Source organism: Ascaphus truei, unplaced genomic scaffold (assembly GCF_040206685.1).
Source record: "Ascaphus truei isolate aAscTru1 unplaced genomic scaffold, aAscTru1.hap1 HAP1_SCAFFOLD_2067, whole genome shotgun sequence".
NCBI classification, from domain to species: domain Eukaryota; kingdom Metazoa; phylum Chordata; class Amphibia; order Anura; family Ascaphidae; genus Ascaphus; species Ascaphus truei.
In genome coordinates this window covers 14250-39299 of record NW_027454976.1, presented here as the reverse complement: position 1 = coordinate 39299, position 25050 = coordinate 14250, and the positions used below count along the sequence as shown (strand labels likewise).

General features: G+C 60.1%; 2 protein-coding genes across 3 annotated transcripts in view; one reads left to right on the top strand and one right to left on the bottom strand.

Annotated features, from left to right (window-relative positions):
* Positions 1-430: 430 nt before the first annotated feature.
* ZWINT (ZW10 interacting kinetochore protein) lies at positions 431-20900 on the bottom strand. Of its 2 annotated transcripts, none has more exons than XM_075582250.1 (4): positions 20643-20900; positions 17137-17236; positions 2441-2558; positions 431-648 (listed from the first exon to the last, which is right to left on the bottom strand). In XM_075582250.1, the coding sequence occupies exons 1-4, from the start codon at positions 20657-20659 to the stop codon at positions 446-448; spliced, it is 438 nt and encodes a 145-aa protein (XP_075438365.1). In that variant the 5' UTR covers positions 20660-20900; the 3' UTR covers positions 431-445. The 2 variants fall into 2 exon arrangements, with proteins under 2 accessions (XP_075438365.1, XP_075438364.1); XM_075582249.1 differs by lacking the exon at positions 20643-20900 and adding an exon at positions 20464-20599.
* The window catches only part of WDR13 (WD repeat domain 13), a gene marked incomplete at its 3' end in the record, with an annotated part of 18170 nt that continues 13920 nt past the window's right edge, over positions 20801-25050 (top strand). Inside the window, 1 exon segment of the mRNA XM_075582251.1 lies at positions 20801-21080. Within this exon segment, the coding sequence (XP_075438366.1) occupies positions 21003-21080 (78 nt within the window).

Below are 25050 nucleotides of genomic sequence, written 5' to 3'. Positions count from 1 at the left end.
GGCGCAGGGAGGTTACCTTGCTCTCGTGGCGCTGCGCAGGGAGGTTACCTTGTTCTCGTGGCGCTGCGCAGGGAGGTTACCTTGTTCTCGTGGCGCAGGGAGATTACCTTGTTCTCGTGGCGCAGGGAGGTTACCTTGCTCTCGTGGCGCTGCGCAGGGAGGTTACCTTGTTCTCGTGGCGCTGCGCAGGGAGGTTACCTTGTTCTCGTGGCGCTGCGCAGGGAGGTTACCTTGTTCTCGTGGCGCTGCGCAGGGAGGTTACCTTGTTCTCGTGGCGCTGCGCAGGGAGGTTACCTTGTTCTCGTGGCGCTGCGCAGGGAGGTTACCTTGTTCTCGTGGCGCTGCGCAGGGAGGTTACCTTGTTCCCGTGGCGCTGCGCAGGGAGGTTACCTTGTTCTCGTGGCGCTGCGCAGGGAGGTTACCTTGTTCTCGTGGCGCAGGGAGGTTACCTTGTTCTCGTGGCGCTGCGCAGGGAGGTTACCTTGTTCTCGTGGCGCTGCAGACCCTCTTCCAGCTCCCGCCGCTTGTTGTGCAGGCGCTGGAGCCGCTGGATGAGCTGGGGGAGGAGCCTCTCCGTCTCCGTCACCTTCTCCTGGTACTCGGCTTTCAGCATCTTCCAGCTCCGCTTCACCTCCTCCTCCTTCAGGCCTGGGGGGGTGAACCTCACTCAGGGACGGGCCCCATCCCCCCTCCCCGTCACCCACTCAGGGCTCACTTCCCGCCCCTCACTCTGTGGGCTCACTTCCCGCCCCTCACTCAGGGCCCCACTCCCCGCCCCTCACTCATGGCCCCACTCCCCGCCCCTCACTCAGGGCCCCACTTCCCGCCCCTCACTCAGGGCCCCACTCCCCGCCCCTCACTCAGGGCCCCACTTCCCGCCCCTCACTCAGGGCCCCACTCCCCGCCCCTCACTCAGGGCCCCACTCCCCGCCCCTCACTCAGGGCCCCACTCCCCGCCCCTCACTCAGGGCCCCACTCCCCGCCCCTCACTCTGTGGGCTCACTTCCCGCCCCTCACTCCGTGCCTCCACTCCCCGCCCCTCACTCAGGGCCCCACTCCCCGCCCCTCACTCAGGGCCCCACTCCCCGCCCCTCACTCAGGGCCCCACTCCCCGCCCCTCACTCAGGGCCCCACTCCTCACTCAGGGCCCCACTCCTCACTCAGGGCCCCACTCCCCGCCCCTCACTCAGGGCCCCACTCCTCACTCAGGGCCCCACTTCCCACCCCTCACTCAGGGTCCCACTCCCCGCCCCTCACTCAGGGCCCCACTCAGCGCCCCACTTCCCGCCCCTCACTCCGTGCCTCCACTCCCCGCCCCTCACTCAGTGTCTCCACCTCCCACCCCTCACTCAGGGCCCCACTCCCCGCCCCTCACGGCCCCACTCCTCGCCCCTCACTCAGGGCCCCACTCCCCGCCCCTCACTCAGGGCCCCACTCCCCGCCCCTCACTCAGGGTCCCACTCCTCACTCAGGGCCCCACTCCCCGACCCTCACTCAGGGCCCCACTCCCCGCCCCTCACTCAGGGCCCCACTCCCCGCCCCTCACTCAGGGCCCCACTCCCGCCCCTCACTCAGGGCCCCACTCCCCGCCCCTCACTCAGGGCCCCACTCCCCGCCCCTCACTCAGGGCCCCACTCCCCGCCCCTCACTCAGGGCCCCACTCCCCGCCCCTCACTCAGTGTCTCCACCTCCCGCCCCTCACTCAGTGTCTCCACCTCCCATCCCTCACTCAGGGCCCCACTCAGCGCCCCTCATTCTGGGCCCCACTCCTCACTCAGGGCCCCACTCCCCGCCCCTCACTCAGGGTCCCACTCCCCGCCCCTCACTCAGGGCCCCACTCCCCGCCCCTCACTCAGGGTCCCACTCCCCGCCCCTCACGCACTGTCTCAACCTCCCGACCCTCACTCAGGGCCCCACTCCCCGCCCCTCACTCAGTGTCTCCACCTCCCACCCCTCACTCAGGGCCCCACTCCCCGCCCCTCACTTAGGGCCCCACTCCCCGCCCCTCACTCAGGGCCCCACTCCCCGCCCCTCACTCAGAGCCCCACTCCCCGCCCCTCACTCAGGGCCCCACTCCCCGCCCCACTCAGGGCCCCTCACTCATTGCCCCACTCCCCGCCCCTCACTCAGTGTCTCCACCTCCCGACCCTCACTCAGGGCCCCACTCCCCGCCCCTCACTCAGGGCCCCACTCCCCGTCCCTCACTCAGGGCCCCACTCCCCGCCCCTCACTCAGAGCCCCACTCCCCGCCCCTCACTCAGGGCCCCACTCCCCGCCCCTCACTCAGGGCCCCACTCCCCGCCCCTCACTCAGTGTCTCCACCTCCCGCCCCTCACTCAGGGCCCCACTCCCCGCCCCTCACTCAGGGCCCCACTCCCCGCCCCTCACTCAGGGCCCCACTCCCCGCCCCTCACTCAGGGCCCCACTCCCCGCCCCTCACTCAGTGTCTCCAGGCTGTCCTCCTCCCAGCTGGCGTGGTCTGCGTGCAGCAGGAATTCCAGCAGGAGGCGCAGGACCTGCAGCTGCCCGCACATCATCTTCTGCTTCCTGCGGCAGTCCTGTGCGGGAGGAAGCCACGGCGTCACCGCTCTGTCCTCTACTCCCCACGGCTCCATGAGTCACCTCTCTGTCCTCTACTCCCCACGGCGTCACCGCTCTGTCCTCTACTCCCCACGGCGTCACCGCTCTGTCCTCTACTCCCCACGGCGTCACCGCTGTCCTCTACTCCCCACGGCGTCACCGCTCTGTCCTCTACTCCCCACGGCGTCACCGCTCTGTCCTCTACTCCCCACGGCTCCATGCGTCACCCCTCTGTCCTCTACTCCCCACGGCTCCATGCGTCACCCCTCTGTCCTCTACTCCCCACGGCTCCATGCGTCACCGCTCTGTCCTCTACTCCCCACGGCTCCATGCGTCACCGCTCTGTCCTCTACTCCCCACGGCTCCATGCGTCACCGCTCTGTCCTCTACTCCCCACGGCTCCATTCGTCACCTCTCTGTCCTCTACTCCCCACGGCTCCATGCGTCACCTCTCTGTCCTCTACTCCCCACGGCTCCATGCGTCACCCCTCTGTCCTCTACTCCCCACGGCTCCATGCGTCACCCCTCTGTCCTCTACTCCCCACGGCTCCATGCGTCACCCCTCTGTCCTCTACTCCCCACGGCTCCATGCGTCACCCCTCTGTCCTCTACTCCCCACGGCTCCATGCGTCACCCCTCTGTCCTCTACTCCCCACGGCTCCATGCGTCACCCCTCTGTCCTCTACTCCCCACGGCTCCATGCGTCACCGCTCTGTCCTCTACTCCCCACGGCTCCATGCGTCACCTCTCTGTCCTCCCCTCCCCACGGCTCCATGCGTCACCTCTCTGTCCTCTACTCCCCACGGCTCCATGCGTCACCGCTCTGTCCTATACTCCCCACGGCTCCATACGTCCCCGCCCTGTCCTCTACTCCCCACGGCTCCATGCGTCACCCCTCTGTCCTCTACTCCCCACGGCTCCATGCGTCACCCCTCTGTCCTCTACTCCCCACGGCTCCATGAGTCACCTCTCTGTCCTCTACTCCCCACGGCTCCATGCGTCACCCCTCTGTCCTCTACTCCCCACGGCTCCATGCGTCACCTCTCTGTCCTCTACTCCCCACGGCGTCACCTCTCTGTCCTCTACTCCCCACAGCTCCATGCGTCACCTCTCTGTCCTCTACTCCCCACGGCGTCACCTCTCTGTCCTCTACTCCCCACAGCTCCATGCGTCACCTCTCTGTCCTCTACTCCCCACAGCTCCATGCGTCACCGCTCTGTCCTCTACTCCCCACGGCTCTATGCGTCACCTCTCTGTCCTCTACTCCCCACGGCTCCATGAGTCACCTCTCTGTCCTCTACTCCCCACGGCTCCATGAGTCACCTCTCTGTCCTCTACTCCCCACGGCTCCATGCGTCACCTCTCTGTCCTCTACTCCCCACGGCTCCATGCGTCGTCACCTCTCTGTCCTCTACTCCCCACGGCTCCATGAGTCACCGCTCTGTCCTCTACTCCCCACGGCTCCATGAGTCACCGCTCTGTCCTCTACTCCCCACGGCTCCATGAGTCACCGCTCTGTCCTCTACTCCCCACGGCTCCATGCGTCACCGCTCTGTCCTCTACTCCCCACGGCTCCATGCGTCCCCGCTCTGTCCTCTACTCCCCACGGCTCCATGCGTCACCTCTCTGTCCTCTACTCCCCACGGCTCCATGCGTCACCCCTCTGTCCTCTACTCCCCACGGCTCCATGAGTCACCTCTCTGTCCTCTACTCCCCACGGCTCCATACGTCACCTCTCTGTCCTCTCCTCCCCACGGCTCCATGAGTCACCTCTCTGTCCTCTACTCCCCACGGCTCCATGCGTCACCTCTCTGTCCTCCCCTCCCCACGGCTCCATGAGTCACCTCTCTGTCCTATACTCCCCACGGCTCCATGAGTCACCGCTCTGTCCTCTACTCCCCACGGCTCCATACGTCACCGCTCTGTCCTCTACTCCCCACGGCTCCATGCGTCACCTCTCTGTCCTCTACTCCCCACGGCTCCATGCGTCACCTCGCTGTCCTCTACTCCCCACGGCTCCATGCGTCACCTCTCTGTCCTCTACTCCCCACGGCTCCATGCGTCACCTCTCTGTCCTCTACTCCCCACGGCTCCATACGTCCCCGCTCTGTCCTCTACTCCCCACGGCTCCATGCGTCACCTCTCTGTCCTCTACTCCCCACGGCTCCATGAGTCACCTCTCTGTCCTCTACTCCCCACGGCCCCATGCGTCCCCGCTCTGTCCTCTACTCCCCACGGCGTCACCGCTCTGTCCTCTACTCCCCACGGCGTCACCGCTCTGTCCTCTACTCCCCACGGCGTCACCGCTCTGTCCTCTACTCGCCACGGCGTCACCGCTCTGTCCTCTACTCCCCACGGCGTCACCGCTCTGTCCTCTACTCCCCACGGCTCCATGCGTCACCCCTCTGTCCTCTACTCCCCACGGCTCCATGCGTCACCCCTCTGTCCTCTACTCCCCACGGCTCCATGCATCACCGCTCTGTCCTCTACTCCCCACGGCTCCATGCGTCACCGCTCTGTCCTCTACTCCCCACGGCTCCATGCGTCACCGCTCTGTCCTCTACTCCCCACGGCTCCATTCGTCACCTCTCTGTCCTCTACTCCCCACGGCTCCATGCGTCACCTCTCTGTCCTCTACTCCCCACGGCTCCATGCGTCACCCCTCTGTCCTCTACTCCCCACGGCTCCATGCGTCACCCCTCTGTCCTCTACTCCCCACGGCTCCATGCGTCACCCCTCTGTCCTCTACTCCCCACGGCTCCATGCGTCACCCCTCTGTCCTCTACTCCCCACGGCTCCATGCGTCACCCCTCTGTCCTCTACTCCCCACGGCTCCATGCGTCACCCCTCTGTCCTCTACTCCCCACGGCTCCATGCGTCACCGCTCTGTCCTCTACTCCCCACGGCTCCATGCGTCACCTCTCTGTCCTCCCCTCCCCACGGCTCCATGCGTCACCTCTCTGTCCTCTACTCCCCACGGCTCCATGCGTCACCGCTCTGTCCTCTACTCCCCACGGCTCCATGCGTCACCGCCCTGTCCTATACTCCCCACGGCTCCATACGTCCCCCGCCCTGTCCTCTACTCCCCACGGCTCCATGCGTCACCGCTCTGTCCTCTACTCCCCACGGCTCCATGCGTCACCCCTCTGTCCTCTACTCCCCACGGCTCCATGAGTCACCTCTCTGTCCTCTACTCCCCACGGCTCCATGCGTCACCCCTCTGTCCTCTACTCCCCACGGCTCCATGCGTCACCTCTCTGTCCTCTACTCCCCACGGCGTCACCTCTCTGTCCTCTACTCCCCACAGCTCCATGCGTCACCCCTCTGTCCTCTACTCCCCACGGCTCCATGAGTCACCTCTCTGTCCTCTACTCCCCACGGCTCCATGCGTCACCCCTCTGTCCTCTACTCCCCACGGCTCCATGAGTCACCTCTCTGTCCTCTACTCCCCACGGCTCCATGCGTCACCCCTCTGTCCTCTACTCCCCACGGCTCCATGCGTCACCTCTCTGTCCTCTACTCCCCACGGCGTCACCTCTCTGTCCTCTACTCCCCACAGCTCCATGCGTCACCTCTCTGTCCTCTACTCCCCACGGCTCCATGCGTCACCGCTCTGTCCTCTACTCCCCACGGCTCTATGCGTCACCTCTCTGTCCTCTACTCCCCACGGCTCCATACGTCACCTCTCTGTCCTCTACTCCCCACGGCTCCATGCGTCACCGCTCTGTCCTCTACTCCCCACGGCTCCATGCGTCACCTCTCTGTCCTCTACTCCCCACGGCTCCATGCGTCACCGCTCTGTCCTCTACTCCCCACGGCTCCATGCGTCACCGCTCTGTCCTCTACTCCCCACGGCTCCATACGTCACCGCTCTGTCCTCTACTCCCCACGGCTCCATGAGTCACCCCTCTGTCCTCTACTCCCCACGGCTCCATGCGTCACCGCTCTGTCCTCTACTCCCCACGGCTCCATGCGTCACCGCTCTGTCCTCTACTCCCCACGGCTCCATACGTCACCGCTCTGTCCTCTACTCCCCACGGCTCCATGCGTCCCCGCTCTGTCCTCTACTCCCCACGGCTCCATGCGTCACCGCTCTGTCCTCTACTCCCCACGGCTCCATACGTCACCGCTCTGTCCTCTACTCCCCACGGCTCCATGCGTCCCCGCTCTGTCCTATACTCCCCACGGCTCCATGCGTCACCGCTCTGTCCTCTACTCCCCACGGCTCCATGCGTCACCTCTCTGTCCTCTACTCCCCACGGCTCCATGCGTCACCGCTCTGTCCTCTACTCCCCACGGCTCCATGCGTCACCTCTCTGTCCTCTACTCCCCACGGCTCCATGCGTCACCTCTTGTCCTCTACTCCCCACGGCTCCATGAGTCACCTCTCTGTCCTCTACTCCCCACGGCTCCATGAGTCACCTCTGTCCTCTACTCCCCACGGCTCCATGCGTCACCGCTCTCTCCTCTACTCCCCACGGCTCCATACGTCACCGCTCTGTCCTCTACTCCCCACGGCTCCATGCGTCCCCGCTCTGTCCTATACTCCCCACGGCTCCATGCGTCACCGCTCTGTCCTCTACTCCCCACGGCTCCATGCGTCACCTCTCTGTCCTCTACTCCCCACGGCTCCATGCGTCACCTCTTGTCCTCTACTCCCCACGGCTCCATGAGTCACCTCTCTGTCCTCTACTCCCCACGGCTCCATACGTCACCTCTTGTCCTCTACTCCCCACGGCTCCATGAGTCACCTCTCTGTCCTCTACTCCCCACGGCTCCATGAGTCACCTCTCTGTCCTCTACTCCCCACGGCTCCATGCGTCACCTCTCTGTCCTCTACTCCCCACGGCTCCATGCGTCGTCACCTCTCTGTCCTCTACTCCCCACGGCTCCATGAGTCACCGCTCTGTCCTCTACTCCCCACGGCTCCATGAGTCACCGCTCTGTCCTCTACTCCCCACGGCTCCATGAGTCACCGCTCTGTCCTCTACTCCCCACGGCTCCATGCGTCACCGCTCTGTCCTCTACTCCCCACGGCTCCATGCGTCACCTCTCTGTCCTCCCCTCCCCACGGCTCCATGAGTCACCTCTCTGTCCTCTACTCCCCACGGCTCCATGAGTCACCGCTCTGTCCTCTACTCCCCACGGCTCCATACGTCACCGCTCTGTCCTCTACTCCCCACGGCTCCATGCGTCACCTCTCTGTCCTCTACTCCCCACGGCTCCATGCGTCACCTCTCTGTCCTCTACTCCCCACGGCTCCATACGTCCCCGCTCTGTCCTCTACTCCCCACGGCTCCATGCGTCACCTCTCTGTCCTCTACTCCCCACGGCTCCATGAGTCACCTCTCTGTCCTCTACTCCCCACGGCCCCATGCGTCCCCGCTCTGTCCTCTACTCCCCACGGCGTCACCGCTCTGTCCTCTACTCCCCACGGCGTCACCGCTCTGTCCTCTACTCCCCACGGCGTCACCGCTCTGTCCTCTACTCGCCACGGCGTCACCGCTCTGTCCTCTACTCCCCACGGCGTCACCGCTCTGTCCTCTACTCCCCACGGCTCCATGCGTCACCCCTCTGTCCTCTACTCCCCACGGCTCCATGCGTCACCCCTCTGTCCTCTACTCCCCACGGCTCCATGCATCACCGCTCTGTCCTCTACTCCCCACGGCTCCATGCGTCACCGCTCTGTCCTCTACTCCCCACGGCTCCATGCGTCACCGCTCTGTCCTCTACTCCCCACGGCTCCATTCGTCACCTCTCTGTCCTCTACTCCCCACGGCTCCATGCGTCACCTCTCTGTCCTCTACTCCCCACGGCTCCATGCGTCACCCCTCTGTCCTCTACTCCCCACGGCTCCATGCGTCACCCCTCTGTCCTCTACTCCCCACGGCTCCATGCGTCACCCCTCTGTCCTCTACTCCCCACGGCTCCATGCGTCACCCCTCTGTCCTCTACTCCCCACGGCTCCATGCGTCACCCCTCTGTCCTCTACTCCCCACGGCTCCATGCGTCACCCCTCTGTCCTCTACTCCCCACGGCTCCATGCGTCACCGCTCTGTCCTCTACTCCCCACGGCTCCATGCGTCACCTCTCTGTCCTCCCCTCCCCACGGCTCCATGCGTCACCTCTCTGTCCTCTACTCCCCACGGCTCCATGCGTCACCGCTCTGTCCTCTACTCCCCACGGCTCCATGCGTCACCGCCCTGTCCTATACTCCCCACGGCTCCATACGTCCCCGCCCTGTCCTCTACTCCCCACGGCTCCATGCGTCACCGCTCTGTCCTCTACTCCCCACGGCTCCATGCGTCACCCCTCTGTCCTCTACTCCCCACGGCTCCATGAGTCACCTCTCTGTCCTCTACTCCCCACGGCTCCATGCGTCACCCCTCTGTCCTCTACTCCCCACGGCTCCATGCGTCACCTCTCTGTCCTCTACTCCCCACGGCGTCACCTCTCTGTCCTCTACTCCCCACAGCTCCATGCGTCACCCCTCTGTCCTCTACTCCCCACGGCTCCATGAGTCACCTCTCTGTCCTCTACTCCCCACGGCTCCATGCGTCACCCCTCTGTCCTCTACTCCCCACGGCTCCATGAGTCACCTCTCTGTCCTCTACTCCCCACGGCTCCATGCGTCACCCCTCTGTCCTCTACTCCCCACGGCTCCATGCGTCACCTCTCTGTCCTCTACTCCCCACGGCGTCACCTCTCTGTCCTCTACTCCCCACAGCTCCATGCGTCACCTCTCTGTCCTCTACTCCCCACGGCTCCATGCGTCACCGCTCTGTCCTCTACTCCCCACGGCTCTATGCGTCACCTCTCTGTCCTCTACTCCCCACGGCTCCATACGTCACCTCTCTGTCCTCTACTCCCCACGGCTCCATGCGTCACCGCTCTGTCCTCTACTCCCCACGGCTCCATGCGTCACCTCTCTGTCCTCTACTCCCCACGGCTCCATGCGTCACCGCTCTGTCCTCTACTCCCCACGGCTCCATGCGTCACCGCTCTGTCCTCTACTCCCCACGGCTCCATACGTCACCGCTCTGTCCTCTACTCCCCACGGCTCCATGAGTCACCCCTCTGTCCTCTACTCCCCACGGCTCCATGCGTCACCGCTCTGTCCTCTACTCCCCACGGCTCCATGCGTCACCGCTCTGTCCTCTACTCCCCACGGCTCCATACGTCACCGCTCTGTCCTCTACTCCCCACGGCTCCATGCGTCCCCGCTCTGTCCTCTACTCCCCACGGCTCCATGCGTCACCGCTCTGTCCTCTACTCCCCACGGCTCCATACGTCACCGCTCTGTCCTCTACTCCCCACGGCTCCATGCGTCCCCGCTCTGTCCTATACTCCCCACGGCTCCATGCGTCACCGCTCTGTCCTCTACTCCCCACGGCTCCATGCGTCACCTCTCTGTCCTCTACTCCCCACGGCTCCATGCGTCACCGCTCTGTCCTCTACTCCCCACGGCTCCATGCGTCACCTCTCTGTCCTCTACTCCCCACGGCTCCATGCGTCACCTCTTGTCCTCTACTCCCCACGGCTCCATGAGTCACCTCTCTGTCCTCTACTCCCCACGGCTCCATGAGTCACCTCTGTCCTCTACTCCCCACGGCTCCATGCGTCACCGCTCTCTCCTCTACTCCCCACGGCTCCATACGTCACCGCTCTGTCCTCTACTCCCCACGGCTCCATGCGTCCCCGCTCTGTCCTATACTCCCCACGGCTCCATGCGTCACCGCTCTGTCCTCTACTCCCCACGGCTCCATGCGTCACCTCTCTGTCCTCTACTCCCCACGGCTCCATGCGTCACCTCTTGTCCTCTACTCCCCACGGCTCCATGAGTCACCTCTCTGTCCTCTACTCCCCACGGCTCCATACGTCACCTCTTGTCCTCTACTCCCCACGGCTCCATGAGTCACCTCTCTGTCCTCTACTCCCCACGGCTCCATGAGTCACCTCTCTGTCCTCTACTCCCCACGGCTCCATGCGTCACCTCTCTGTCCTCTACTCCCCACGGCTCCATGCGTCGTCACCTCTCTGTCCTCTACTCCCCACGGCTCCATGAGTCACCGCTCTGTCCTCTACTCCCCACGGCTCCATGAGTCACCGCTCTGTCCTCTACTCCCCACGGCTCCATGAGTCACCGCTCTGTCCTCTACTCCCCACGGCTCCATGCGTCACCGCTCTGTCCTCTACTCCCCACGGCTCCATACGTCACCGCTCTGTCCTCTACTCCCCACGGCTCCATGCGTCCCCGCTCTGTCCTCTACTCCCCACGGCTCCATGCGTCACCGCTCTGTCCTCTACTCCCCACGGCTCCATGCGTCACCCCTCTGTCCTCTACTCCCCACGGCTCCATGCGTCACCCCTCTGTCCTCTACTCCCCACGGCTCCATGCGTCACCCCTCTGTCCTCTACTCCCCACGGCTCCATGCGTCACCCCTCTGTCCTCTACTCCCCACGGCTCCATGCGTCACCCCTCTGTCCTCTACTCCCCACGGCTCCATGCGTCACCCCTCTGTCCTCTACTCCCCACGGCTCCATGCGTCACCCCTCTGTCCTCTACTCCCCACGGCTCCATGCGTCACCGCTCTGTCCTCTACTCCCCACGGCTCCATGCGTCACCTCTCTGTCCTCCCCTCCCCACGGCTCCATGCGTCACCTCTCTGTCCTCTACTCCCCACGGCTCCATGCGTCACCGCTCTGTCCTCTACTCCCCACGGCTCCATGCGTCACCGCCCTGTCCTATACTCCCCACGGCTCCATACGTCCCCGCCCTGTCCTCTACTCCCCACGGCTCCATGCGTCACCGCTCTGTCCTCTACTCCCCACGGCTCCATGCGTCACCCCTCTGTCCTCTACTCCCCACGGCTCCATGAGTCACCTCTCTGTCCTCTACTCCCCACGGCTCCATGCGTCACCCCTCTGTCCTCTACTCCCCACGGCTCCATGCGTCACCTCTCTGTCCTCTACTCCCCACGGCGTCACCTCTCTGTCCTCTACTCCCCACAGCTCCATGCGTCACCTCTCTGTCCTCTACTCCCCACGGCGTCACCTCTCTGTCCTCTACTCCCCACAGCTCCATGCGTCACCTCTCTGTCCTCTACTCCCCACGGCTCCATGCGTCACCGCTCTCTCCTCTACTCCCCACGGCTCCATACGTCACCGCTCTGTCCTCTACTCCCCACGGCTCCATGCGTCACCGCCCTGTCCTATACTCCCCACGGCTCCATACGTCCCCGCCCTGTCCTCTACTCCCCACGGCTCCATGCGTCACCGCTCTGTCCTCTACTCCCCACGGCTCCATGCGTCACCCCTCTGTCCTCTACTCCCCACGGCTCCATGAGTCACCTCTCTGTCCTCTACTCCCCACGGCTCCATGCGTCACCCCTCTGTCCTCTACTCCCCACGGCTCCATGCGTCACCTCTCTGTCCTCTACTCCCCACGGCGTCACCTCTCTGTCCTCTACTCCCCACAGCTCCATGCGTCACCTCTCTGTCCTCTACTCCCCACGGCGTCACCTCTCTGTCCTCTACTCCCCACAGCTCCATGCGTCACCTCTCTGTCCTCTACTCCCCACGGCTCCATGCGTCACCGCTCTCTCCTCTACTCCCCACGGCTCCATACGTCACCGCTCTGTCCTCTACTCCCCACGGCTCCATGCGTCCCCGCTCTGTCCTATACTCCCCACGGCTCCATGCGTCACCGCTCTGTCCTCTACTCCCCACGGCTCCATGCGTCACCTCTCTGTCCTCTACTCCCCACGGCTCCATGCGTCACCTCTTGTCCTCTACTCCCCACGGCTCCATGAGTCACCTCTCTGTCCTCTACTCCCCACGGCTCCATACGTCACCTCTCTGTCCTCTACTCCCCACGGCTCCATGAGTCACCTCTCTGTCCTCTACTCCCCACGGCTCCATGAGTCACCTCTCTGTCCTCTACTCCCCACGGCTCCATGAGTCACCTCTCTGTCCTCTACTCCCCACGGCTCCATGCGTCACCTCTCTGTCCTCTACTCCCCACGGCTCCATGCGTCGTCACCTCTCTGTCCTCTACTCCCACGGCTCCATGAGTCACCGCTCTGTCCTCTACTCCCCACGGCTCCATGAGTCACCGCTCTGTCCTCTACTCCCCACGGCTCCATGAGTCACCGCTCTGTCCTCTACTCCCCACGGCTCCATGAGTCACCGCTCTGTCCTCTACTCCCCACGGCTCCATGCGTCACCGCTCTGTCCTCTACTCCCCACGGCTCCATACGTCACCGCTCTGTCCTCTACTCCCCACGGCTCCATGCGTCCCCGCTCTGTCCTATACTCCCCACGGCTCCATGCGTCACCGCTCTGTCCTCTACTCCCCACGGCTCCATGCGTCACCTCTCTGTCCTCTACTCCCCACGGCTCCATGCGTCACCTCTTGTCCTCTACTCCCCACGGCTCCATGAGTCACCTCTCTGTCCTCTACTCCCCACGGCTCCATACGTCACCTCTCTGTCCTCTACTCCCCACGGCTCCATGAGTCACCTCTCTGTCCTCTACTCCCCACGGCTCCATGAGTCACCTCTCTGTCCTCTACTCCCCACGGCTCCATGAGTCACCTCTCTGTCCTCTACTCCCCACGGCTCCATGCGTCACCTCTCTGTCCTCTACTCCCCACGGCTCCATGCGTCGTCACCTCTCTGTCCTCTACTCCCCACGGCTCCATGAGTCACCGCTCTGTCCTCTACTCCCCACGGCTCCATGAGTCACCGCTCTGTCCTCTACTCCCCACGGCTCCATGAGTCACCGCTCTGTCCTCTACTCCCCACGGCTCCATGCGTCACCGCTCTGTCCTCTACTCCCCACGGCTCCATGCGTCCCCGCTCTGTCCTCTACTCCCCACGGCTCCATGCGTCACCTCTCTGTCCTCTACTCCCCACGGCTCCATGCGTCACCCCTCTGTCCTCTACTCCCCACGGCTCCATGAGTCACCGCTCTGTCCTCTACTCCCCACGGCTCCATGAGTCACCGCTCTGTCCTCTACTCCCCACGGCTCCATGCGTCACCGCTCTGTCCTCTACTCCCCACGGCTCCATGCGTCCCCGCTCTGTCCTCTACTCCCCACGGCTCCATGCGTCACCCCTCTGTCCTCTACTCCCCACGGCTCCATGCGTCACCTCTCTGTCCTCTACTCCCCACGGCGTCACCTCTCTGTCCTCTACTCCCCACAGCTCCATGCGTCACCTCTCTGTCCTCTACTCCCCACGGCGTCACCTCTCTGTCCTCTACTCCCCACAGCTCCATGCGTCACCGCTCTGTCCTCTACTCCCCACGGCTCCATGCGTCACCTCTCTGTCCTCTACTCCCCACGGCTCCATGCGTCACCGCTCTGTCCTCTACTCCCCACGGCTCCATGCGTCACCGCTCTGTCCTCTACTCCCCACGGCTCCATACGTCACCGCTCTGTCCTCTACTCCCCACGGCTCCATGAGTCACCCCTCTGTCCTCTACTCCCCACGGCTCCATGCGTCACCGCTCTGTCCTCTACTCCCCACGGCTCCATGCGTCACCGCTCTGTCCTCTACTCCCCACGGCTCCATACGTCACCGCTCTGTCCTCTACTCCCCACGGCTCCATGCGTCCCCGCTCTGTCCTCTACTCCCCACGGCTCCATGCGTCACCGCTCTGTCCTCTACTCCTCACGGCTCCATACGTCACCGCTCTGTCCTCTACTCCCCACGGCTCCATGCGTCCCCGCTCTGTCCTATACTCCCCACGGCTCCATGCGTCACCGCTCTGTCCTCTACTCCCCACGGCTCCATGCGTCACCTCTCTGTCCTCTACTCCCCACGGCTCCATGAGTCACCTCTGTCCTCTACTCCCCACGGCTCCATGCGTCACCGCTCTGTCCTCTACTCCCCACGGCTCCATGCGTCACCTCTCTGTCCTCTACTCCCCACGGCTCCATGCGTCACCTCTTGTCCTCTACTCCCCACGGCTCCATGAGTCACCTCTCTGTCCTCTACTCCCCACGGCTCCATGAGTCACCTCTGTCCTCTACTCCCCACGGCTCCATGCGTCACCGCTCTCTCCTCTACTCCCCACGGCTCCATACGTCACCGCTCTGTCCTCTACTCCCCACGGCTCCATGCGTCCCCGCTCTGTCCTATACTCCCCACGGCTCCATGCGTCACCGCTCTGTCCTCTACTCCCCACGGCTCCATGCGTCACCTCTCTGTCCTCTACTCCCCACGGCTCCATGCGTCACCTCTTGTCCTCTACTCCCCACGGCTCCATGCGTCACCTCTTGTCCTCTACTCCCCACGGCTCCATGCGTCACCCCTCTGTCCTCTACTCCCCACGGCTCCATGAGTCACCTCTCTGTCCTCTACTCCCCACGGCTCCATACGTCACCTCTCTGTCCTCTACTCCCCACGGCTCCATACGTCACCTCTCTGTCCTCTACTCCCCACGGCTCCATGAGTCACCTCTCTGTCCTCTACTCCCCACGGCTCCATGAGTCACCTCTCTGTCCTCTACTCCCCACGGCTCCATGCGTCACCTCTCTGTCCTCTACTCCCCACGGCTCCATGCGTCGTCACCTCTCTGTCCTCTACTCCCCACGGCTCCATGAGTCACCGCTGTCCTCTACTCCCCACGGCTCCATGAGTCACCGCTCTGTCCTCTACTCCCCACGGCTCCATGAGTCACCGCTCTGTCCTCTACTCCCCACGGCTCCATGCGTCACCGCTCTGTCCTCTACTCCCCACGGCTCCATACGTCACCGCTCTGTCCTCTACTCCCCACGGCTCCATGCGTCCCCGCTCTGTCCTATACTCCCCACGGCTCCATACGTCACCTCTCTGTCCTCTACTCCCCACGGCTCCATACGTCACCTCTCTGTCCTCTACTCCCCACGGCTCCATGAGTCACCTCTCTGTCCTCTACTCCCCACGGCTCCATGAGTCACCTCTCTGTCCTCTACTCCCCACGGCTCCATGCGTCACCTCTCTGTCCTCTACTCCCCACGGCTCCATGCGTCGTCACCTCTCTGTCCTCTACTCCCCACGGCTCCATGAGTCACCGCTGTCCTCTACTCCCCACGGCTCCATGAGTCACCGCTCTGTCCTCTACTCCCCACGGCTCCATGAGTCACCGCTCTGTCCTCTACTCCCCACGGCTCCATGCGTCACCGCTCTGTCCTCTACTCCCCACGGCTCCATACGTCACCGCTCTGTCCTCTACTCCCCACGGCTCCATGCGTCCCCGCTCTGTCCTATACTCCCCACGGCTCCATGCGTCACCGCTCTGTCCTCTACTCCCCACGGCTCCATGCGTCACCTCTCTGTCCTCTACTCCCCACGGCTCCATGCGTCACCTCTTGTCCTCTACTCCCCACGGCTCCATGAGTCACCTCTCTGTCCTCTACTCCCCACGGCTCCATACGTCACCTCTCTGTCCTCTACTCCCCACGGCTCCATGAGTCACCTCTCTGTCCTCTACTCCCCACGGCTCCATGAGTCACCTCTCTGTCCTCTACTCCCCACGGCTCCATGAGTCACCTCTCTGTCCTCTACTCCCCACGGCTCCATGAGTCACCTCTCTGTCCTCTACTCCCCACGGCTCCATGCGTCACCTCTCTGTCCTCTACTCCCCACGGCTCCATGCGTCGTCACCTCTCTGTCCTCTACTCCCCACGGCTCCATGAGTCACCGCTCTGTCCTCTACTCCCCACGGCTCCATGAGTCACCGCTCTGTCCTCTACTCCCCACGGCTCCATGAGTCACCGCTCTGTCCTCTACTCCCCACGGCTCCATGCGTCACCGCTCTGTCCTCTACTCCCCACGGCTCCATGCGTCCCCGCTCTGTCCTCTACTCCCCACGGCTCCATGCGTCACCTCTCTGTCCTCTACTCCCCACGGCTCCATGCGTCACCCCTCTGTCCTCTACTCCCCACGGCTCCATGAGTCACCTCTCTGTCCTCTACTCCCCACGGCTCCATACGTCACCTCTCTGTCCTCTCCTCCCCACGGCTCCATGAGTCACCTCTCTGTCCTCTACTCCCCACGGCTCCATGCGTCACCTCTCTGTCCTCCCCTCCCCACGGCTCCATGAGTCACCTCTCTGTCCTCTACTCCCCACGGCTCCATGAGTCACCGCTCTGTCCTCTACTCCCCACGGCTCCATACGTCACCGCTCTGTCCTCTACTCCCCACGGCTCCATGCGTCACCTCTCTGTCTTCTACTCCCCACGGCTCCATGCGTCACCTCGCTGTCCTCTACTCCCCACGGCTCCATGCGTCACCTCTCTGTCCTCTACTCCCCACGGCTCCATGCGTCACCTCTCTGTCCTCTACTCCCCACGGCTCCATACGTCCCCGCTCTGTCCTCTACTCCCCACGGCTCCATACGTCCCCGCTCTGTCCTCTACTCCCCACGGCTCCATGCGTCACCTCTCTGTCCTCTACTCCCCACGGCTCCATGCGTCACCTCTCTGTCCTCTACTCCCCACGGCTCCATGAGTCACCTCTCTGTCCTCTCCTCCCCACGGCTCCATGACTAAAGTACAGGTCCCCTCACCATGGAATAATCCACCAACACTTTATCCGGCGCTTCCCCATCACCCTCCTTTCTCGGGCGTTCCTCCAGGCTCGGGGCACCATGCAGGGTGTCCAGGAGTCTGAGCAGGAGAAGGCGAAAACAGGGTCTTGTGTCTGCTCCATCATAACGAGACAGAGCCCCCAATATAGAACGAGACAGAGCCCCCCAATATAGAATGAGACAGAGCCCCCCAATATAGAACGAGACAGAGCCCCCAATATAGAACGAGACAGAGCCCCTCAATATAGAACGAGACAGAGCCCCCCAATATAGAACGAGAGCCCGTCTGATATAGAACGAGACAGGGCCCCCCAATATAGAACGAGAGCCCGTCTGATATAGAACGAGACAGGGCCCCCCAATATAGAACGAGAGCCCCTCTGATATAGAACGAGACAGGGCCCCCCAATATAGAACGAGACAGGGCCCCCCAATATAGAACGAGACAGAACCCCCCAATATAGAACGAGACAGAACCCCCCAATATAGAACGAGACAGAGCACCCCAATATAGAACGAGAGCCCCCCAATATAGAACGAGACAGAGCCCCCCAATATAGAACGACTGAGTGAGTGGGTGGGTGACTGAGTGAGTGGGTGGGTGGGTGACTGGGTGGGTGACTGAGTGGGTGGGTGGTGACTGAGTGGGTGACTGAGTGGGTGACTGAGTGAGTGGGTGGGTGACTGAGTGGGTGGGTGACTGGGTGGGTGACTGAGTGGGTGACTGAGTGGGTGGGTGGGTGACAGTGCGTGGGTGGGAGACGGTGGGTGACTTACCTTGACCCCGTGGCATCTGGCTGGGGCAGGAGGTGAGTTCGGGAAGCTGGCGGGGGGGGCAAGAGTGGCAGGAGGCCCGGGCCGCGCCGCGCTTTTCCTCGTTGTGAGCGAGGGGGGAGGAGCCTGGAGTTTGCTACTGAGCAGGAGGGCCGCGCCGCGAGGGGGGAGGAGCCTGGAGTTTGCTGCTGAGCAGGAGGGCCGCGCTTCCCCTCTCCGGGAGTGGCGCACGGTGAGGGTGATGGTGCGGCTGGGGATGTTGCGGAGCGTGGGGATTTGGGTGAGGTGGGGAGGGGGGAAGAGAGTGAGGGGCACCGGGAGAGGGGGGGGGGGTGTGGAAGGTGAGCTGCGGTCCAACTGACGGGGGAGAGTGAGGCCAAGCAACAGAGTGTGTGTGTGTGTGTGTGTGTGTGTGTGTGTGTGTGTGTGTGTGTGTGTGTGGTCACTCCGCCTCAGGCCAATGAGAGGTGTGGGGGCGGGCGGCCCAAGGGACCAATGAGATTTCCCCTAGGGACACAGGAAGATACAGACAGGCATACAGTGCTTTCACTAATATAGTATAAAAGAAATAAGAAATAAGATATATATATATATATAGCCCCAATATATATATAAAGATATACAGAGTCCCCAATATATATAACGAGATAGAGCCCCCCGATATACAACGTTCCAAACCCCAGTGATATAACAAGACAGACGCCCCCCAACATGCAACGAGAGACGCCCCCGACATGCAACGAGAGAGACGCCCCCGACATGCAACGAGACAGACGCCCCCCGACATGCAACGAGACAGACGCCCCCCCGACATGCAACGAGACAGACGTCCTCCCCGACATGCAACGAGACAGACGCCCCCGACATGCAACGAGACAGACGCCCCCGACATGCAACGAGACAGACGCCCTCCCCGACATGCAACGAGACAGACGCCCTCCCCGACATGCAACGAGACAGACGCCCTCCCCGACATGCAACGAGACAGACGCCCTCCCCGACATGCAACGAGACAGACGCCCCCCGACATGCAACGAGACAGACGCCCTCCCCGACATGCAACGAGACAGACGCCCTCCCCGATATGCAACGAGACAGACGCCCCCCGACATGCAACGAGACAGACGCCCCCCGACATGCAACGAGACAGACGCCCCCGACATGCAAAAAGACAGACGCCCCCCCGACATGCAACGAGACAGACACCCCCCGACAGGCAACGAGACAGACACCCCCACACATGCAACGAGACAGACGCCCTCCCCGACATGCAACGAGACAGACGCCCCCCGACATGCAACGAGAGAGACGCCCCCGACATGCAACGAGACAGACGCCCCCCGACATGCCACGAGACAGACGCCCCCCCGACATGCAACTAGACAGACGCCCTCCCCGACATGCAACGAGACAGACGCCCTCCCCGACATGCAACGAGACAGACGCTCCCCCCCGACATGCAACGAGACAGACGCCCCCCCGACATGCAACGAGACAGACGCCCCCCCCTGACATTCAACGAGACAGACGCCCCCCGACATGCAACGAGACAGACGCCCCCGACATGCAACGAGACAGACGCCCCCCGACATGCAACGAGACAGACGCTCCCCGACATGCAACGAGACAGACGCCCCCCGACATGCAACGAGACAGACGCTCCCCGACATGCAACGAGACAGACGCCCCCGACATGCAACGAGACAGACGCTCCCCGACATGCAACGAGACAGACGCCCCCACACATGCAACGAGACAGACGCTCCCCGACATGCAACGAGACAGACGCCCCCGACATGCAACGAGACAGACGCTCCCCGACATGCAACGAGACAGACGCCCCCGACATGCAACGAGACAGACGCCCCCGACATGCAACGAGACAGACGCCCCCGACATGCAACGAGACAGACGCCCCCGACATGCAACGAGACAGACACCCCCCGACAGGCAACGAGACAGACGCCCCCGACATGCAACGAGACAGACGCCCCCGACATGCAACGAGACAGACGCCCTCGACATGCAACGAGACAGACGCCCTCCCCGACATGCAACGAGACAGACGCCCTCCCCGACATGCAACGAGACAGACGCCCTCCCCGACATGCAACGAGACAGACGCCCCCACACATGCAACGAGACAGACGCCCCCGACATGCAACGAGACAGACGTAATGCGGTGACGTAATGAGATGACGTAATGCGGTGACGTAATGAGATGACGTAATGCGGTGACGTAATGAGATGATGTAATGCGGTGACGTAATGCGGTGACGTAATGCGGTGACGTAATGAGATGACGTAATGCGGTGACGTAATGAGATGACGTAATGCGGTGACGTAATGCGGTGACGTAATGCGGTGACGTAATGAGATGACGTAATGAGATGATGTAATGCGGTGACGTAATGAGATGACGTAATGCGGTGACGTAATGACACAGAAAGGTGATATGTCACTGTGTAATAAATAACATCCCAATACCGGAGCTCATTTACATAACCACGCCCACAACGACATTTTATTTACATAACCCCGCCCACTGCGACCATCGCTACACGTGACATGACACACGGCGCGCACATAGCCACGCCAGGTCTTCCTGTTTAACTCATTCACTGCGGTCCATGTCTGGTGCGGAATGGGTTAAGCGGGTGTCCTCCCTGTGCGCGCGGGAAACCTCCCCCCTGCCGCTGCCCCGCTCTCACCGGCGCGCGCCCTCCATCCTCTCGCCGCTTCCCGCCCACGCGTCTCATTGGCTGCGGCGGTGGCGCCGCCCAGTTCACCGTGCGGCCTCTCTTATTGGTTATTGGAGATATAGGTCCCGCCTTCTCCCATGAGTCATTGCGCTTGTTGTCATGGAGATAACGCCGTACTTTGAGTGACGCTGCCCCGTCCTGGGTGACAGTGTTTAATCAGTGACTGCAGTTCCCAATGGCTGTGTCCAGCACAGTGTCACGTGACAGAACACGCTGTGTGGGACAGAAGCTCCGCCCACCTCTATTGGCTTAAAAAAAAATCCTGCCTCCGGCTGCTGATTGGTTAGAAGTTTGACAATCAGGAAGTACATGGCACTCAATGTAAAGGCTCCGCCTCCATGTGACGTCATCATGCAGCCTGGGTGTATAGAGCTTCCGGCAGAGCAGGTGACACTGTATATAAATATCTACCGCTGGGGTGTATATCTATCTGTATACAGCTGGGGCCGGGGGGTATATATCTATATACAGCTGTGTGTGTGTGGGGCGTATATATAAATATCTACCTGTGTATATATGTCTAGCTGGGGTATATATCTATCTGTATACAGCTGGGGCTGGGGGGTATATATCTATATACAGCTGTGTGTGTGTGGGGCGTATATATAAATATCTACCTGTGTATATATGTCTAGCTGGGGTATATATCTGTTTACAGCTGGGGCCGGGGGGTATATATCTATATACAGCTGTGAGTGTGTGGGGCGTATATATAAATATCTACCTGTGTATATATGTCTAGCTGGGGTATATATCTGTATACAGCTGGGGCCGGGGGGTATATATCTATATACAGCTGTGTGTGTGTGGGGGGCGTATATATAAATATCTACCTGTGTATATATGTCTAGCTGGGGTATATATCTATCTGTATACAGCTGGGGCCGGGGGGGGGGGTATATATACATATATCAATATACAGCTGTGTGTGTGTGTGGGGCATTTTATATAAATATCTACCTGTGTATATATGTCTAGCTGGGGTATATATCTATCTGTATACAGCTGGGGCCGGGGGGGGGGGGGGTATATATACATATATCAATATACAGCTGTGTGTGTAGGGGGGCGTATATATAAATATCTACCTGTGTATATATGTCTAGCTGGGGTATATATCTATCTATATACAGTTGGGGGTATATATAAATATCTATCTGTGTATCTATGTTTACAGCTGGGGTGTATATATAAATATCTATACACAGCTGGGAAGGTATATAAATATCTACTGTATGTGTGTGCAATGCAGCAAGCATACGCTTATTGGGATCCATCTCAATGGATTTTGAAGCAAAAGATATCTATCTCTCTTATCTAGCTGCACAGAGGTAGAAATATGTAACGGAGTCACTTGGACATTTAGAAGTATTCATTTATTTGCAGCAAAAAAGCACGAAAGTGACTCCCACTTTCCTACAATTCTGGATACATTTGAATTGGTTTTTGTGAATTCATCCTTTGTTATTTTGACTGGCACCAGATAATGTCAGACTTCATTAGAGTGCTTTTACCCTGTTATTTTTCTGAACATTGTGACACACTCCCCTTGTTGATCCACTGTGAATGAAGCCTCCCCAAGGATCTTCCAGATACTGCTATTGCAACCTCTCTTCTCCACATTGCTCCAACACATTTTTTGATGTCATCTTCCCATCTTAATTTTGGTCGTCGTCTTGGTCTATTAATCTCTCTTGGCACACAGAGAGACAGCCCAGGTGACAGTGAGAAGGGCTTAGCACTCAGAGGTGAAAGAGGAGGTGTCACGGGAGACCAGTACTTTAACACCGAAACCACCGGGATCATTAGCACCAGACAGGACAAAGTTGTTAAATAAAATGGGGTTTATTCTGGCACGCCAGCAGACAAAGCAAAGATGTACAAAACACGATACAATACCAACTGGGGGCCTGGGGAGCAGACTCTAGCCTCACTAGGTGCAGGGGCCTGCTTCAAGAAGGCTTGTCCTGTCCGCTTCTCGTCCAGGATCTCAGAGGGCTGAATGGGACATCTCTCCAGCTGGTCATTGTAAAAATCAAACTCCTTCACAGAATGTCTCTCAGTCTTTCTGTCTCTCAGATAGTCCTCTGAGGGAATCTTCACACTCCTTCCCAGAGTGTCTCTTAGTCTCTGTTAGCCTCTCTTGCTCTCTGAAGGTAGATCTCCACACTCCTTCCCAGAGTGTCTCTCTGAAAGTAGATCTGATTCTTTGATCAGCAGCCCCTCTTGTATAGCCCTCTATGGCTATCCATTGCATGGGAGGGGGCTTCTGGACAATCAGAACACAGATTAAGTTAGTGCCACAACAGCCAGAGGGCGTTCTAAGAACCCAGCCCCATCCCTGATTGTTCACTTAATCCAATTAACACTTTATAGGGCTGCCTCCCAAATCACATCACAGTGCTTACACATAGATCACAAACACTTTATCTCATATTGCTTGCTCAACTAGACTTGGGAATTAACAGGGAACAATATTGATTCACTAAACTGTGGTATTGCATTTACAGGGAATAACAAATACAGACTTTGAAATACATTCTTACAGACCTGGAAATACATTTACACATTCCCTGTTCTTCCCCAGATATTAAAGTACATTTGTCCAAAATAAGCCTTACAAAGGTGGCCAAGTTACATAGATTTAGGGGTAGCTAACTGGGCTTCATCCCAGTTTGGTGATGCCAGCTAGCCCTACCGTCAGAGGAGTTTTGTAGGAGACTGCTAGCCAAGGAGACTGAAAGTGAAAGGCAGCAGCAGAAACACATCCCCTGGACACAAAGCAAGAGAAGAGTCTACAGGAAGAGAGATCCAGATACTTGCTACGCTGTTGAAGTGCAACCGGATAATAGACAGACGGAGGCCCTTTCCCGCAACTTTCCAGTATCCTTTGTAAATCACACACCTTATGTTTCACCTTTTAACTGGTCTGCAAATCGACTAAACAATTTTGAGATAAGAGCTTCAACGCAGTAGTAGCAAAAATATTGGCCTAAGTGGTTTCCACATTGGCCACTGGGAGTAATATAAGGGACAGTGCAGCGTCCTAATTTATTGTGTAGTGAGGTTTCCTGGTTGTCCCCATGGCAGTGGTTACCAATGGGTTAAGTTCCACCCTCCGACTGAGATAGGACACATATATTCCTGTGGGAGGACCATAAATAGCCCTTCCTTGGTGAACCCTGCCATGGAAGGACTCTCCAGGAATAGAAAATTACAGTAAGTTGGTATCAATTGTCTATTTTCATTAAGAGTAAAGGCCGCCCAGTTAAAGTCGCTCAGGGATCATAAAGCACTGGTATATATATATACACAAGTCTCGCCTGGTTTTATTCAAGGGTCCAGTTATGGTGTAGTAAGGGAGGAAGGACTCCGGCCCGCCACAGCACATTTGTAAAGAGTGGCTATAGAGGGATGTGCATGTATATCTATATATCTCATCAAACGCTCCCATCCCACCACATCCCTTTCTGACCCCATTCCACACTCCCTGCTCTCCTCCCCTATCCAGTGGACAATACCCAGGCTTCTTCAAAACTGCTGTGGTCATCCCTCTCCTCAGAAAAAAATATCACGGCCCTCCCCTCCAACTTTCCAATCCTAGCCCAATCTCACTCCTTCCATACTTCTCCAAACTCCTCGAGCATATTGTTCACAACCAGCTCTCTACCTTCATCCACACCCATTCCCTCCATCCCATTGTCTAGTCTGGCTTCTGTCCCTCATACTGTGATGAAACTGCCCTTCTCACCATTCACAACGTTCTCTCCCAAGCTCGCCACTCCAAACTCTCCTCCATCCTCATCCTCTCCTCCATCCTCATCCTCCTCGACCTATTTTCAGTCTTTGACACCGTCGATAACCTCGCTCTCCTCTCCACCTTGGCATCACTAACACCGCCCTCTCATGGTTCTCATCCCATCTCTCCCACCGCTCCTACTACATCACCTTCAGCAATTCATCCTCTCCGCCCACCAGCTTCCTAGTGGGCGTGCCCCAAGTATCCGTCCTTGGTCCTCTCTTTTCCCTATTCACTGCCCCCCTCTTTGACCTCATCTCCTCCCATGGATTCAACGTCCCCATTTTTGTGCAGACATCGAAATCTACTTCTCCTTCCCACAATTCTCAGTCGAACTTTCCACCCGTATCTCTACCTGTCTTTCTGCCATTTCCACTTGGATGTCCTACAAATTAACCCAGCTAAGATTGAAGTTCTCTACTTTCCTGCTTCCTCCTCCCTCCATCCTCCCCAAATTCCCACCATCTCCCCCTCCTCTTCTGCTCGCAACCTTGGAATCACTTTTGACTCTTCCCTCCTCTTTGCCCAACACATCACCTCCATCACTACCACTACTAC